Here is a 15,632-nt window from a genome sequence, read left to right as displayed (position 1 = left end):
CTGTGGCTATGACTCCAGTGCAGGAGGGCAAGATGAAGCAGGAAGGGTATGAATGCACTACCAGCCAGCTCCAGAATTGCTTGCACCAAGCCACGCTGCAGCAGAGACCCCAGACAACCTCATTAACACGGCTGAGAATTACAGCGATCTCACGGGCAGCAGCCTGGCCACGGATGCAGCAGGCAGCCCTGGCTGGGATCCTTTCCCTTCTTCCTCAGGCTACAATCTCCTCCAACTGCGTACATCAGACCGAACAAAAACTGCCACATCAGCACTTGGCATTGAACATAGATACCAGGGGCAGAGCAATGAAGAATTTTGTCCCTCATTAGGTGAACCAAGCACTAGCTGCATCAACCCCTCTTTTTATCCTGAAGGGAAACAAAAACGAAAGATGAGGCTATCAGCCATGTTCACGTGGCTGTTTTGAGTTCAGTCTCATTCTGTACTCTTATATAAAACTGACTTAGACAGCAAACAACTCCCTCAAACACTTGCTGGCCCAAGTGGGTTTACTGCCCTTCAACAGGCTACAAAACACAGATGGTGGCTTGTGCCTTTGGTGAAGAACAGCTGCCWGTAAATGCATATGCCCCTTCTTCATGCACCACAGTGTCAGTCACTCAGGCTCTAACWGGCCTCACGGCGTACGGGACACCATAATTACAAAGCAGGGCAGGGCCTGGAGCTGTGCTGGGGCTGCACATCTTTGCACCCACYCTCCAGAGCCACTTGCCAGCGAGTGCTGGCCCCACGCTGAGAAAGGCTTCGAGTCTGGCTCTCATGTGGGTACAAAGTTCCCCAGATAAACTAGACGGAAGGATAGGGGATCCCTCCCAGCAAGAATTAACAACGGAGTAATCAGATTCTCTGGCCAATGCTCAGAGAAAAATTCCCCCATAGGGAAAGAATAAAAGGTCCTGGTGTAGGTGAGGGTCCTGCAAGCCCGGAGTACATGGCAAACGTGGTGTATGTTGTGTGCATGCATGCGTGTGTGTGTATGTGTGTGGCTGCTCTGGCCCAACTACAATGGCATGATTTTGAAAAACACACACTGAATATGCATGAAGCAAGAGGCTGGTGCCATGTGAGGCTATTGATATGTGATGTGCATGCAATTTGACAGTAGGTCAATCTGCCTGGCTAAGCAGGATGTATTTTAAATAGACAAAATGCCAAGCTTTAGAGCACCTCAGGTCTGCAGCTAGGATTTGCAAGCAGGCGTTAGCATGACAGGCATTGAAAGTGGGCTCAGTTTCGCTGGGATTTGGGTACCTTACTTCTGTTTTGAAAATCCCAACTCTAAAATCCTGACTATGTCCATTAACATGCACAAGCTGTTCAGCTGTAGCTTTCCATGATCTCCTTTTAACCTCCTACAAGGAGGGTGTCAGAGTCTTTCCTTCGGTCGCTTTGCACTCATTCTTGTACAATGCAGCAGAGCGMTGGTTTGTTTGTGAAGGTATAAAAGGACTCCAGTTTTGGCCAGAACAACTCAGACTCAAAACTGCTTGTATTTGTTAAGGGGGACCTGCCAGCAATCGCTAAGACAGCGATGCTGCAGACCGTAACTTTCTTTGACGAGTTATTCTGGAGAAACACATCTGATGAGCTATTTACTTGAAAGCATCACCTGTCCATATTTTTTTTTAAACAGACTACATAACTTGTAAAATGCTGCTCAACTAGCCTTAAATTTGAAAGAAAAAGCTTTCAAGTGTGTCAGTTACTGTCTCAGCCAGTTTATAGTGTCATCTCATTAAACTAATGTGCGCTTTCCATTCTGTGCCAAGTCCTAGATTAACAATCCACAAAATCAAACCCTCCTTCATATCCACTGATACAAGCAAGCATTCACTGATATGAGTATTAGATAAATACTAGTGCTTGTGGCACAAGTTAAGAGTAATGACTGAAAAATAAGTMAAATAAGTAATGCAGCAGCATGCAATGTTTGTGCCAGCAAAGAACAGCTCTTGCGTACAGTGCCTGAAAGGTCTTCTGGCTCACATCATGGCTTTCAGCCAAAAATAATTCTATTCCTGGATATTTGGCATCACAAAAGCCAGAAGACAGACCTGGGAAGGGCAGTACTGGATGAAAGGGGTAAAAGGCTTGAGACAGCCAAGATGGATTAAGGAGTGATGCTTCTGAATCGGAGGCTCTCAGGGCACTGGTGGAAASCCAGGGGACTGAGCTCCAGTGGTTAGGGGGTCCCCAAAAGCACCACGGTGTGGGACAGCTGCAGCCCAAGTCTTCTGGGCTCTGTCTAACCCTGGGAGAAGATCCCAGATGGAGAATAGGGGATCTGAACTGTCTTGTAGCTAAAATGTTCTTCTACCTTCAGACTCTGGCATGATTATTCTTTGAAAAAAATACTATTTTAAGAGAAGAGAGAATCTTTCCATTCCCTGTCTGAAAGTGAGCATTTTAAGATGAAAATTAATGAAGATTGACTGTGCACAGACTGAACAACTTACTTTACATCTTCCATAGCTTCTCCCACTCTTCCCCTGAAAATCTCTGCTCTTTTTTCTCCTTCTGCCTTTGCAAGTTTTTCCTCTACTGCACAAAACTGTCTGATAYATAAAAATGCAGGAGGGCAGCATTTACCATGGGATTCAGAACAAAARGTGTGTGCAAAAACCTTCTACCCAGCTTTCAAATGTGGCCAATGGGCCTTAAGGATCAAATGAAAGATTACAATTTCCTCAGCATACCAATAACAACCTTTGACGGGATCAAACTACCATCCAACAATGGAGGTCCCACTGGGACTCCCTAGGAGATAAAAATCAATAGGTTTGTACAGCTTCATTCCCTATATAATAGTAGTGTTAATGAGAAATGAGAAAAGACTGCCTATACACAGCCTTTAATTCAATATATAAACCCCATGATTCATTTCTCAGGCCTTCTGGCAGTGAAAAGCTCAGAAAAACTAATTTAACAAGGGTAGTTTTGTTAGTTTACAGCATTTGTCACAACAAGTATTTGACAACAAATATTACTACTAGAGAAGAATCTTTTACTAGCAGTAAATACCATTCACACTCAAAGAAATTTCAGGTTAGGGTCTGATGAAGCTTATGAAAGCCTCTGACTTCACTTSTTACCAAAGCTGGACACCTCAGTGCTACAGCAAAGCACATCATCAGACACAGATGTACCTCTTGGCTTTCTCACCATACGTTAATAAAAGACTTGAAAGTATACMATGAAAGCAACACATCTGCATACAYGTAYGTCTTTGTGAGGGTGGGGATATATACATACACGTGTTACCAGGATCAGAGAAAAGAGATGAAAGCCTGTTCCCCATGAAGCCAACGGTAATTCTCGCACCGGTTCCAATGACTCCACCATTTTGCCTGCTGCATTACGAGGCCCCGGTACAGATCCTCCACAGCTGCCTGGGCACAAGGACAAAGTAATTGCTTGGCACATCATGTAGGGAGAGTAAAATGTAGTTTTAGTGATGTGTAGATATTGTATTGCCAGTGAATCCTTCCACAGGAAGCTTTTGTCCCAGGCTGCAGGGCCAGGCTTTCTCTCTTCTCTCCAGTGGAGGATCCAGTGTGGTGCTTGCTCCCCTGCCCTCAAGGGATCTGACTCAAACGTAATACAGATAGATAYAACTTTTAATGAGCAGTGTGGTGCTTTCAGGAGACTGCTGTGATAAACAGCAAAGCTAAGACAGAATATCCGTGCTGTTTTATGAGAAATCCCTCTTTATCCTTCATCTCCAGCCCTGTGGGAGCTTTCCATCTTTCATCCTCTTGTACACACACTGTCTGTAAGCAACCTGTCCTCGATTCAGCTTTATAACTTTACCATCCATCTATCCTAAGGCTCAACACTTTGCTCCTCAAACCTCGGTGCAAGATGACCCAGAGCAGGGATAGGACCGGGGACTCTGAGCAAGCCAGATGGCTTAAAATCTCTTTCAGAGCAACAACCTTTGGTGCCTGGCTTAGTTGGTGAGCTCAGTAACTCATGTTACCAACAAAAAAAGAAAGACAAACCCTCATATCAAACAAGTATCACCCCTTAAGCAGGTGCTTCAGAGAGATTCAGAGGATTTCATATAGGGTAATGCTGCACCTCTGGATACCACACACAGCACATTGACACGAAGTACCTGCAGAAAGTCTTGATTTGGGACACCCTCTAGATCATATCCTTCTCCCATCTCCAAGATCCTTATTTCTATCAATAGTCCCCATACTGATCAAAGAAAGAAAGAAAGAAAGAAAGAAAGAAAGGATTGCCTTAGGTGAGGCACTAGAGCAGGCTTGAGTAGGGCAGAAGAAAGTACAACAGGGTTGACAGTAAAAATCAGCCCTGCAACTGCTCCACGCACAACTCTATTGTGAGTTTGTTTTTCCTCAAATAAATGAGAGAGGCTGCAAGACCAGGACTTAACAAATAAGCAGGAGAAAGCCTCCTCACTACAAGATTTTCTCATCAAACGTATCACTACCTGCTTTTGCCAGCTATTGCTCTTCTCTGAGCAGACTGAAAAAGGAGACCAGAGTCCCAGAGTCCCTAAAAGTACTTGATGCTATGGAAGYGTTAAGATTATCCCAAGATGCTCCTGATCAAAATAACAGACTCACACGTTTCCTAACTCGATCCAAACTTTTTAAATAAGTGGAGATTTTCAAAATTAATGGCTCAGATCTACTTTAGTTGGGAGAATTCAATATGATGTGGGAAGAACATCCCTTTCAGTGCCAAAGCAGTCCCACCAAAYTCAGAGATAAACTTCCTAGGGACCTGATGAAAGCAAAAGAATCCCTCCAGTGTGACTTTCAGCAATTGGCCCATCATCATCCTCTTGCAAGAGTTTAAATTACTCATCAGGTAACATCTTAAAACAATCTCACTTTAGAGGAATTTTCTCCTTGTTCTGGCAATGAAAGAACACTGTACACCTATTTGTAAAAGAAAAAAAAATACTTTCGGATACAACTGAGCAGGTATACAGAGCACATTTTGGCAGAGCTATTAAAACCTCACTGATTTTTTGATACTACCTAAGCCAAGGTGTTTTGGGGGATGGCGGCAGTCCAATAATGTAAGAGAGTTTGTCCTGTTTGTCCCTAAATTTGARCTCTTGATCTTGCATCTTGTTGCCATTCATGGCAATGTGCTTGATTGAATCACTTGGCACTTTGAGAAACATTTCACTGATAACAAGAAAGCATCATTTAGAGCCCTGGAGGTACTAAAAGACACCTGGAAATGTGTGCTCTGAATGATGAGTATCTTTGCTTCTACTGTCTTTCATCAGTGCAGTCTAAATTCTTGGCTCTGGTATTAATTTATTTATTAAATATAAAAAGATCATTCTAGAACAAAGAAGGGATATTAATCTTACAGACATTTACAAAAAAATCATTTGAGTTACCTCCTCGTTTATGATTAATGTGACCGGAAATTATTAGAAAAAAAACAGCAAGTTTGAGCTCTGAATTTAGCCTGAYATGGGACAATCCAAGGGAAATTTACCTTCATTTTCCCTACTGAGAGAGTCATTATATTTCTCCTCCCTTTGAGATGTTGCCTATGCAAATGTAAAGATTTCAGCTCAGACATATCCATGTTGTTACTGCTGAAATCCAGCCCTTTGGGTGAGAGCTCCAGGAAGGGTTGTGCAACAGCCCTGCATGAGGGCACCTATTGACAATCACCACTGCATCTTTCACACTATGAATTTTGCTAATACACACAAATTCGTTCCATGCAAAGCTGTCACATATCCATATTTTTGCCATTGAACATCTCTATTTGAGGGAATCATTGCTATAGCTCCTCAGCACCTTTTAGAAACCAGCTGATACATTAATCAAGCTAGGAAGCTGGATCTCTGGATACAGCTGCCACCAAAAACACTGTACAATAACACTTTTCCAGTGAAGTTATGTAAGCTAGATGAATTTGATGAAATCTGAAGTCCTTTCCCACACTAAATTGTAATTATAATGTGGAAAATATTTAAGATCATTTCTGTGAACAATTCACGGGCCTTTTTCTTGGCATCACTCAGATTTTCTTTCTTAAGAAACCTTGCAGGAAGGTGAGGTTGCAGGAAGGACTGCATCACTCATAGCCACCCAGGAGCTGGCATGCAAAAGAGCTGATGTTAAGTAGCACTAGTGAGCTGGAGTGCCAGGACCTCCCTAACTGGTTACYATCCAGCAAGCCACATGGTGGCAAGTCCTGCGAGCTGGGCTGAGTCCCCATGGATAGTACAGAGATGTGGTCCAGCTGCCCAGCCCTGAGGGCGCTCTGCATCCTGCAGTTCCTTGTGTAAGACCCATCATGCTGATGATGCTGGCTGTACATTGTTGTATGGAGGCCCACCTCAACCAGCAGACCCCATCGAGYGCATTCCTCTGCACTGTCATGCATAAAAGCATGATTCTGTTCCAGCCTACTTGAATGCATCACATCCACGGAGAAAGCTGACTTGAGCATGGAGGTTGGTTACAATYTCTCAAAGCCTCCTATGATAGTATTTTGAGTGGAGTATATGCCCAGCAGGGGAGAATCACTCTCCTGTCCTCCCTAARGGTGGTATCATAATCTTCATCAACCTAATTGCACTGTACTTGCGGAACGGCTARATTAAAAAAAAAAAAAAAAAAAAAAGCACATAACAGTGTTTTTAAATGATATATAACAGCATAGATTGCTTAACTGCAAAGAAAGTAATGCTACATAAGTTTAGTTGGGCAAAGCCAAAGCTCCACCCAGTATCCCTGCAGCTTCTCAGGATCCCTACCCAGTTTTACATCAGTCACAAATACTGTAAAGACAAAGCAGAGATTTAATTAGCTGCAGGTCTGACTGCTTATTCATTAAAAGTTATGCTAGCCTCAACACTGTACGTCCACCATTTCAGCTACGTTCAATATTTACTGAGATCTGTATCTGCATTTGTTATGTTCACAGCCATATTAAAAGTTTCAAGAGAAGAATCAATGATTCCACTGATAATTAATGAAGTTGACAAAATTATACAGCTTCAGGTTTTCACAAAGCTGATATTCTGGGCTGACACAGAGACTGCATGAATAATAGATATCAAAAGAATCAATGAAAAGCAGTTTTTATTCTTCTGAATTTTAAATTCCTTCCCATTTTATCTGGGATTGATCAAAGAATATTTCAGGCAGAAATAATATTCCATGACTCTCTGTTTTCTGCAGGATCATTTTGATAGCATAAAGCACCACCCAAGAAAAAAAGAAAAAGATATGCAAATGATGTGGAAGTGAGGCAAGTGCTTTATTCTAGCTGCGCTGCTTTTTTTTTCTGATATTTTTTCAGATCGGCATGGTGCATATTGTGTCACTCAATTTTCAGCAAATCTACCTCTTGCTTTCAAAAAAGGAGAGCAGAGAGGGAGAGAAAGCTTACTATTATTATTAATTATTAATTAATAGCAGCATGCCCTTTGTTGTCCCCTTGCTTTTAAATTTATGAATAAATTYAGCTTTTCCTGATAAAAATGGAAAAGACTCAGCCAGCCTCTAAACACAGGCTCAACCACCTGACTCAGCAAATTCACGATTTTTACGAGAATCAGCAAACTATTCAGTCTTTTTTGGTCACCAGAAAAACAAAACAAACCGACGAACCAAAACCCCACCTAACATGGAAGTTCCTGTGCAAGGCTTGGATGAAAAGCCGCCCCGAACTTTGCTCGTGGCCCTCGCACGCCGGCTCAGGGAACYGCGCGGTGCTGGAGAAAAGCCCAGCGCTCGAGCACGGCGTGCAAAGGCCGGGRCAGCTGGCATTTAGCAGGTGCCTCTGCTTATTTCCCAGCGCCTCATCTTCGTGCGAAAACCCTCTGCAACTGGGCGCGGGACTCAAGGTTTGCAAAAAATCGCAAGCTCCCTGCAGACAACCGTGTCTGCCCAAAGGGTCGCTCCCTGCTTCCCACCGCCCCCCACCCCATCTCCCCCCTCCCCCCAAAAAAAATCGCTCTGGGGAGCTCTCCTGCTGCTTTTAGCAGCAGGTACGAGGCTCTCTGCCTGAAAGCGCTGGACCCGTTAGCGAGATGATGCTTGGCTCCCTCTCCCAGGGATGCTACCGCGAGCATCCGCAGCGCGTACCGCCTCTTCGGAGCCGAACAAGCACCCCGAAATTAAGGCGCGCAGTGCAGCCGAGCCCGCCCGAGAGCAGCCCCCGGGCTGCGCCGCTGCCTCCCCCCCCCCGGCCCCGGCGCCCCCCGGCGCCGCCTTTCCTCCGAACAAAGGCTCCGCGCTCGCCGGGCAGCGCGAAGCCGCCGGAAAACATGGCTGCGAAGCGGCCCGAGGCGCCGGGGAGGGCGGCCAGCGCCGCCCCGCCCCGCGCAAGATGCGCCCGCGCCCGCGCCCGGCCGCGCGCCGAAGCGCCGCAGTGTTTCGCCCCCGAGGCGGCTCCGCGGAGCGCTCGGAAGAGCAGCAACATATATATATATATATATGTATATAAAATGCATAATATATATATTTTTTTATTTATCTCGCAAAGTGCGAAGCGCGGCGGCGGCCTCTCGCCCGAGCTGCGCTGCCTTTGTGTCGCCGCTGGGCTAAGCCCCAGCCCTGGGTGTGTCCGGCGGCTGGATGCGCCCGGCACCGTCGCCTCCAACCCTCGGCACCCCCGGCCGGCGCAACCCCGCAGCCGCTCGGCTTTGCTAGAGCCCGAAAGGGAGCAAATCCTGCCGGCGGCAGAGCACCAGGGACCGCCAGGGAGGAGGGAAGGCGCCGCTAACTGCAAGGGTGGTGGCAGGAGCGGGGGGGGGGATGCTTTGGAAATGAGCGGTAAGGTCAGGAGCAAGGTCCTGTAATGCTTTTTAGGCTGAACCGGCTGGAGAAATACCCTGAAAGAACCGAATTAAGGGCTTTTGTCTTAAATCACCCCAAACAAAAGCTTCACGGGGAGGGAGAGAAAACGGCATGCAAAGAGGGCCCACAGGTGAACACTGCACGAAGGGCTGGACCCTGCTCCCATGCAGTCCTGCTCGGCATGCAACACCGGAACAGATAGAATACCCTGGCATTTCCAGTTGCTCCAGAGGCAGTCCATCTTGGTGGAGTCGGCAGTGGCTTGCATCGCGGCGGGGGCGAGGAGCTGCCGGTCCTGGGGCGGGAGGCACGGCGTTAGCGGCCAGGCATCCCCGAGCAGGGGCGGGCTGGCGCGTAGGTTGCGCTGCCGACTCGCCGCTCTGCTACGGGCTGCGGCGGGGCGGGCGATGGGGGGGGAGGGCAGACCGCACGCTCTGCGGTCTCCACTGCAGCAAATCAGCACGGCGATGGGCTCTGCCCCAGGGAGCAGGCTCCTTGGCAAGGGGGATGCGCTCCCCTTCCCGAGCGACAGCTCGGCGGAGCCGCCCCGAAACGGTTAAAGGCTGGCGGCGAAGGAATAAAAACAAATCGGGGTGTGGGTGTCGGCGGGAGGGCGGTTTCTGCGCCGTTGTGACTATTCCCGTTCCAGAAATTTCTTGGGAGTGTGATGAAATCCGGTGTTTGCTCCGGTTTTCCACGAGGGGCTAATTCCCCCCCCCCCCCGCTCCCTCTTTCCCCCACGTCGTCTCTGATGCCCCCTCTCCCCTGCCCGGTTCTCCTGCTCCTCTGCCCAGGAGAAAAGCAAGGGCAGTGCCTGGTGCTGTCGGAGCAACACCTGCTTTGCTATTTTTTCAAAACTATCCCAGAAACACAAGGAAATGACAGCCAGGAAACCACAGCTGTCCTGTCCCCAGCACTGGGTGCTGGGCAGAGCGAGCAGGACCCTCCTTTGGGCACCTGGGAGATGAACGCTGCCTCCTCTCCCTGCCCCCAAATGCTGTACAGACCAGGACTGGTAGTACAAGCGTGATGGTTTACAGGATGATGGCTGAATTTTTGCACCCTCTCTCCTCTCTCAATTTAGACATGTTCCCTGCCTCAGTTTCCCCATCAAGAAGCTACTAAAAGTATCCCCTACAGATATCATAGCTAGCAATGTCTGCAAGGTACTTACTTGCCATGTGCTGGGAAAGAAGACGCCCCAAATTCATGCAGCCCTATTGCCTTTTCAGTTTCTATTTTTTTTAATCAGTCACAGAAAATCTCCCAGAGAAGTCAGCCCATTTCACCTGAGATATGGCCTATCAAACCYGACCAAGTCACTATCAGCCCAGTGATCGCAACTGGAGAGCTCTCAGTGCTGAGGCAGTATTTAATCTCTTAGATCATGYTCTCATATTAAATATTTTTCCTTTAGCTACATTATATTGAATTTAGTTTTATTTTATGGAAACTGACACAGGCAGTCACATACACATCAGCATGGGGAACTGAGTTTGAACCTCTTCTGTTTTTTTGGCTCCCAAAACAAAGGTATTTGATACCTGAATTAACAGAGATCTCCTCCACCTGGCAGTAGTAAGTCACTTATCCTTCCCTCAGGTAAATCATCTAATGGAAGAAAGCCAGAATTTAAAGAGCACTCCACCATAGTTAGATCTTAACCTTTACCCAGGAAATTCTGCCATGATTACCAAGACCAAAAGCCACTACTCGTATTTCAAAACCATTTTTGAAATCTCACCAAAATCTTGCTCTATCTAGGCTTAGATCCACCATCTGCAGCCCTAACAGAGAAATAATTAACTAATTGGTGCATAACTGGCTTCAACTGTCATTGCACATAGTAAGATTAAACAATCTGCAAACAATGTTATGAGTCTTGATGATTTTGCGTGCTTCCTGGCTTGATTAAAAAAGGAAGAAGAGACCTGGCAAGGAATGGTTTCTCAAAGCGGACTGACTGGTTTAGATATTTTTCAACAGCAGAAGATGTCCCTATTGCTTTTTGCCYCGCATGCTGACTACAGCTCTGTGATAGGGTTCCCAGCACCAATTCATGAAACAAGGAATTTTACAAGCAGTGCATATAAAGCAGAGCCTTTACACACAAAAAACTGCTAAATCCTGGAGTGCCCGAAAAGAAACAAAGATACCTCCAAATCAGTGCATCAGTGAAACTCATRGCTAGACCACTAGCAACACAGCAGTGCCAAGACAAAAAATCTCTGCTCGGTCTCACGGTAACCCACACTCCTCAGACAGGTATGAAAGACTTCCCTTGGATCGGAGAGCAGTCCATGTRCACTTCATACCCCATTTGTGTATGAACCATGGGGATGACTTCTTCCTTCGTTCTTCCTTCGTTGCTGGCAGGGATTTTCCTAGCCCCAAACTTTAAGTCTCCACCTACTTCTGCAGGCTACCAAAACAATCCCTATCATTATTTTTCCTGCTTAAATTCACACTTCATTTTGAAAAAGTGGCTCYTCAGATCTGGCCCATATAATTGGTTTCTCTCACACCACTTCAGAGTTATTTTAATTCAGGAAAACTAGAACCTGTGGTTTTGTTGGTGATAATGAGAACAATACTTTCATGTCAGAACGGGAACAGAACTGAAGCTAAGAGATGAACCTATTTATAAAGTGAGAATGAGATAAGAACATCTTCCAGCCTGTAATAACTTATCCACTGGAGCTTCCCAATGCTGAGCCAGGTGATGGACACAGGCAGTGCCTGGCTTTAAGTTGCACATGGGTCTACTTAGAATTGCACAAAAAGTTTAACAAGATCCCTACCAGCAACACATAGGTCCAGAACTAAAATCGTAAATGATAAGAAATGCTTTTCTACAACTAAAATTTGAATTAGGCTTTCAGTAAGAAGTGGATCAGAATTAGGACTCAGCAGCTGACAGTCAGTAGGCTGAGGGTGGGAAATATTTCTTTACTAAGCTAAACCAGAACCACTAACTTCGTGCCTAAAGACCAGAGTGGAAGGCACAGACATGCATAGTACTGCCTGGACCCAAAAAGGGCAAGAAGTGCACAGGTCAAAGCCCTTGACATCAACAGCAGGATACTGCAGTGTTGGAGGAGAATTTTTCTGTGATGGTGAACAGAAGCAGGATTAAGAGCATTAAGTAGAATTTCCTTCCCTTCAGAGCACTGTCCATGGCAAACTTCTTTTTGCTACAGGATGTTACTGAAATAATTACAGATCTTGAGATGTTTTAGCAAGATCACCCAAAGTTTACTGTTGATGGCACAGTTGCATGCCAAGTGGGCTCATCAGTACATGCCCATTAAATAGTTCTGCTGGAGATAATGACCCATGTAAGTAGGAAGTAAGGGGTAAGGAGTCACTAAAATAAAGTTAACTGGCTGCCTTCAACTCATCCTGACCCAGCCAATGAGCTCTGGATGAGGTCAGAGGTAGCAACATTTAAGGCTTTTTAGGTAAATATACTTGAATACACCTGAGAGTCTAGAAGAGCTCAGAAGCATCCACTCCATCCTATCACAGGAAGGGTTACRCACTGCATAAACTGCAGGGCCATCATTTAACAGTCCTGCTGAACGGCAAAGGTAGAAATCATCATTCAAAGAATACTTAAGAAGTTCAGAGATGGAGCCAAAATCATTGGCAGTTCTGCTCTAAGTACAGTGACTTTGAAGACCCTTCTGAATGATTATTTTTTTCAGAACATCACTCTGCATCACTCCACGTCAACRCTTTGTGGGACACATTGAGGACAGCACCAGATCTGCAACTTGGTGCTGCAAKATTTCGACATTTAGTGCTTTATGCAAACAACATTAAGGGTGATCATTGAGTTTCGTTCCTAGCTAATATGTTCTCAGCATTAGCAATAAAAATAAAGAGGATGCTATTTTAAATGTTGCATTAATATGCCTCGAAGCTCTAAAAAGCGGTGGGGAATTTTTGCTGGAGGACTGCAATCCAAGGGCAGCCAGCAACTACATTTTAGTGAAGAGGCTGCCAATAACTGAGCGATGGGCCAGAGCAGGCTCTGCTCTAGTCCCTTCCTGCCCTCTTGTGCTGACTCTTGCACAGTGTGTTTTTCTAAGCTGCAGATCTGCTCAGAGGCAGCTCAGCTGAAATGGTCATGAGCTAGACCAGCCTGAGAGACACCAAAGGCCATTTCAGGTCCATCACTGTCCAGGTCGAGGTGGTTCATAGACAGCTTTGTTCTTGCTGTCTCTTGCACTGTGCCTTTCGTGCTTTCTCTTAGGAGATGCAAGACGGTGATGAATTATTTTTTTTTTCTGCAGGTCCTTAGCCTATAAAAGAAATCAATAAAAACTGGTAAAAAGACAAAAAAAAGGTGCAATTTAAGTCTGAATCCAGTACTCATAAGAAAAGAAACCCCATGTCCCAGCATGTCACATAATGTTCCAGCTTCCTTGCGATTTCTTACAGAAAATGCCTGGGTTTATGAGGGTTTTTTTAAATCATCAGTCAAAATATTTGGGTTGTTCACAGGGACAAGAATTGTGTTTTGAGATGTGTTGCTAAGTTTCTGCTCAGCTGCCTCTGTTTCACTTTCTTCTCAGCAGAACTGTTTTTTTCATGAGCACTTTTGCTTAAAACCTAAGCTYATCATGAGTTTTAGGTGACAACCATGTGATATGAGTCAAATGAGTGGGTGAAGGAATCAAATCAGGTGAAATACGGTTTGCATTTGCTTCCCTTCCTGGGAATGAGGAGGCCTTTGAGTCCTGGTAAATGAACCCTTTTGCAGCAAATCTGAAAGCTGGCCCTACTATTAGAAAACAATTTTCCATTTCAGCTCTTGAACCTCTGGTATGCAGAATGAAGGACATCAACTTTCAGTTACCCTGCATGTCCAGTAGAAACCAGCACTACCCATTTCTTCTTGCAAATGAACGCTAGTGGGATCTAGCCCCAGTGTAGATGAGGGGCTGCTAGCCACTTTGCCTTTGTGTGGTATGAAGTAGATAGGACCTGGAGCAAGGACACTTAAGGAGGGAAGCCTTACCCATGGTCCCTCAGTAAACCTGAAGATCCTCTTCACTGACCATCCTAGAGATATCTAGCACTTCCACAATCCCATCTGAGCCCATTAACTAAAGCAGGTAACAGCACGTAAGAGCCAATCTGTATTTGCTCCTGGATCTTCAGAGATGGATAAATTCTTCTTCGTTCTTTAATGTTATTTTTGAACCATAAGGATCATAAAAATGAAGGCTCTATTCCTGCCATTGACCTAGAAAAGTCTTTTGATTCTTTCCAGTAGGACAACATTCAAGTGCTGGGAACCTTAAAACTGGATGTTTCCCTCCTCTGGGGGTGCATTTGGTACATTTTATTTCCTTCTTTAAGATGTGGCTGGTGAGGCTCACGAGACCCTAAAGCTCTGGCTGACTCCCAGAGTTCCCCCACTGAAGTGGGCTCTTACAGAACTTGCGTTGCAGCAGTGCCAGCCTACCCCARGTTTCAGGCCTATCACTTTTCAGCCTATGCTGCTAAATTTTTCTCCCTTACAGCATTGCTGGTGTTGCAGCTGGTATTATTAATCCCATTTCATTAACTGATCTTAATGGACTGGAAGACAAAAGGAAAGAAAGGTTTGAGACCACAGTATGCCTGGGCCTCAGGAGATCTATTTTCRATTCTCATGTCTGCCACAGGCTTTCTGCATGACCTTGGGAATCATCTCTTAGATCTCYGGGTCTGCTTGGTCTACTTAAATTTGGGGCACCATCTGCTTTTAGGCTTTATTTCTGCAGTACCCAGCATAACATCCGGCCACGCCAGCAAAGGAGCCTCCTGTGTTCTTAKGATACATGTTGCATGCAAGTGTTAAAGGCTGTCATTCCTAGAGTAGTGGAGATCAAGCAAGACTGTAAAGAATTGGGATTGCTTTCCCCTTGGAAATGGTTAAATGCTGCCTGGTGCTGAACAGGGATGCTGGGGAACAGAGGAGTCTCCCCTTTGGAGAGACAGGTCCTGCCCAGCCAAGCCCCAGCCCTGCTCTCTGCTGCTCCCCATGTCCAGGTGCTGGGCTAAGGCAGCTCTGCTCTGCCTGCGTCCCCTGGTGAAGGTATGTCCACAGAAACTCCCCGAGCCACACTGCCAGCCCAGTGGGGAGAGCCTCCCCTCCCAGCCCTGTTGGGATCCTGCCCAAATTTCAGAGCTCCAAGTGCTGATTCAGGGGCTGGGACGCTTCGGTGGAGGGCGAACACGATGACAAACTGTGYAAGTGTGACTGCAAATTAAACCAACAGCCTGCAGGCAGAGGCTCAGGAGACAGGGATTTCTTCTGCAGCAAAGCCACCAGCCTCTTAAGCAGCCTGGGAGTCTCAGAGGCACACCAGGGCTGGTGAACGGGCTCTGGTTGGCCCATTTCTACCATCTCCTCGGCTCCTGCACCCAGCAACCCTCCCGCTGGCCCAACCCAAGTAGGAGKGTGAAGGTGCAGAGCAACCTGTTGGAGACCAGACCCCATCCTCTGGCTCCTGCTCCGCAAAGCAAGTTGCTTTCTTGAAGCCCCTCCAAGAAAGGCTTGAAGCCCCTCAGCCTCAACACCCCCGTTTCCCCTTTCCTCTGCCCGATCAGGAGAGGGATTTCATCCGTGGCAGAGGTGTGCAAGTGCTGCGGCCATGCAAGCACCGGCTCCACCGACATGCGATTGTCATGGCAACCGTCACTTTCTCCAGAACATAACAACGGATCACTCATACAACATTTTCTGCAGAGATCCCCATCAGCTAAAAGGCAGGCTAACACTGAAAAATACATTGC

The 15,632-nt window shown here is 46.2% G+C and overlaps 1 protein-coding gene across 2 annotated transcripts in view; it reads right to left on the bottom strand.

Annotated features, from left to right (window-relative positions):
- The window catches only part of RTN1 (reticulon 1), a 114,634-nt gene that overhangs the window by 9,120 nt on the left and 89,882 nt on the right, over positions 1 to 15,632 (bottom strand). Inside the window, exon 1 of one of the 2 annotated variants that reach the window (XM_085315064.1) lies at positions 9,048 to 9,362. The exons of the other annotated variant lie outside the window; for it this stretch is intronic. Within the exon in view, the coding sequence (XP_085171190.1) occupies positions 9,048 to 9,108 (61 nt within the window). The 5' untranslated portion in view covers positions 9,109 to 9,362. Of the gene's footprint in view, positions 1 to 9,047; positions 9,363 to 15,632 lie in introns of those variants that run through there. 2 annotated transcript variants of the gene reach the window in all.

This window comes from Rhea americana, unplaced genomic scaffold, assembly GCF_003343005.1.
Source record: "Rhea americana isolate MKP2758 unplaced genomic scaffold, rheAme1 scaffold_42, whole genome shotgun sequence".
NCBI classification, from domain to species: Eukaryota; Metazoa; Chordata; class Aves; order Rheiformes; family Rheidae; genus Rhea; species Rhea americana.
The sequence above is the reverse complement of the archived record's forward strand: the minus strand, read 5'-3'. Positions and strand labels throughout refer to the sequence as shown.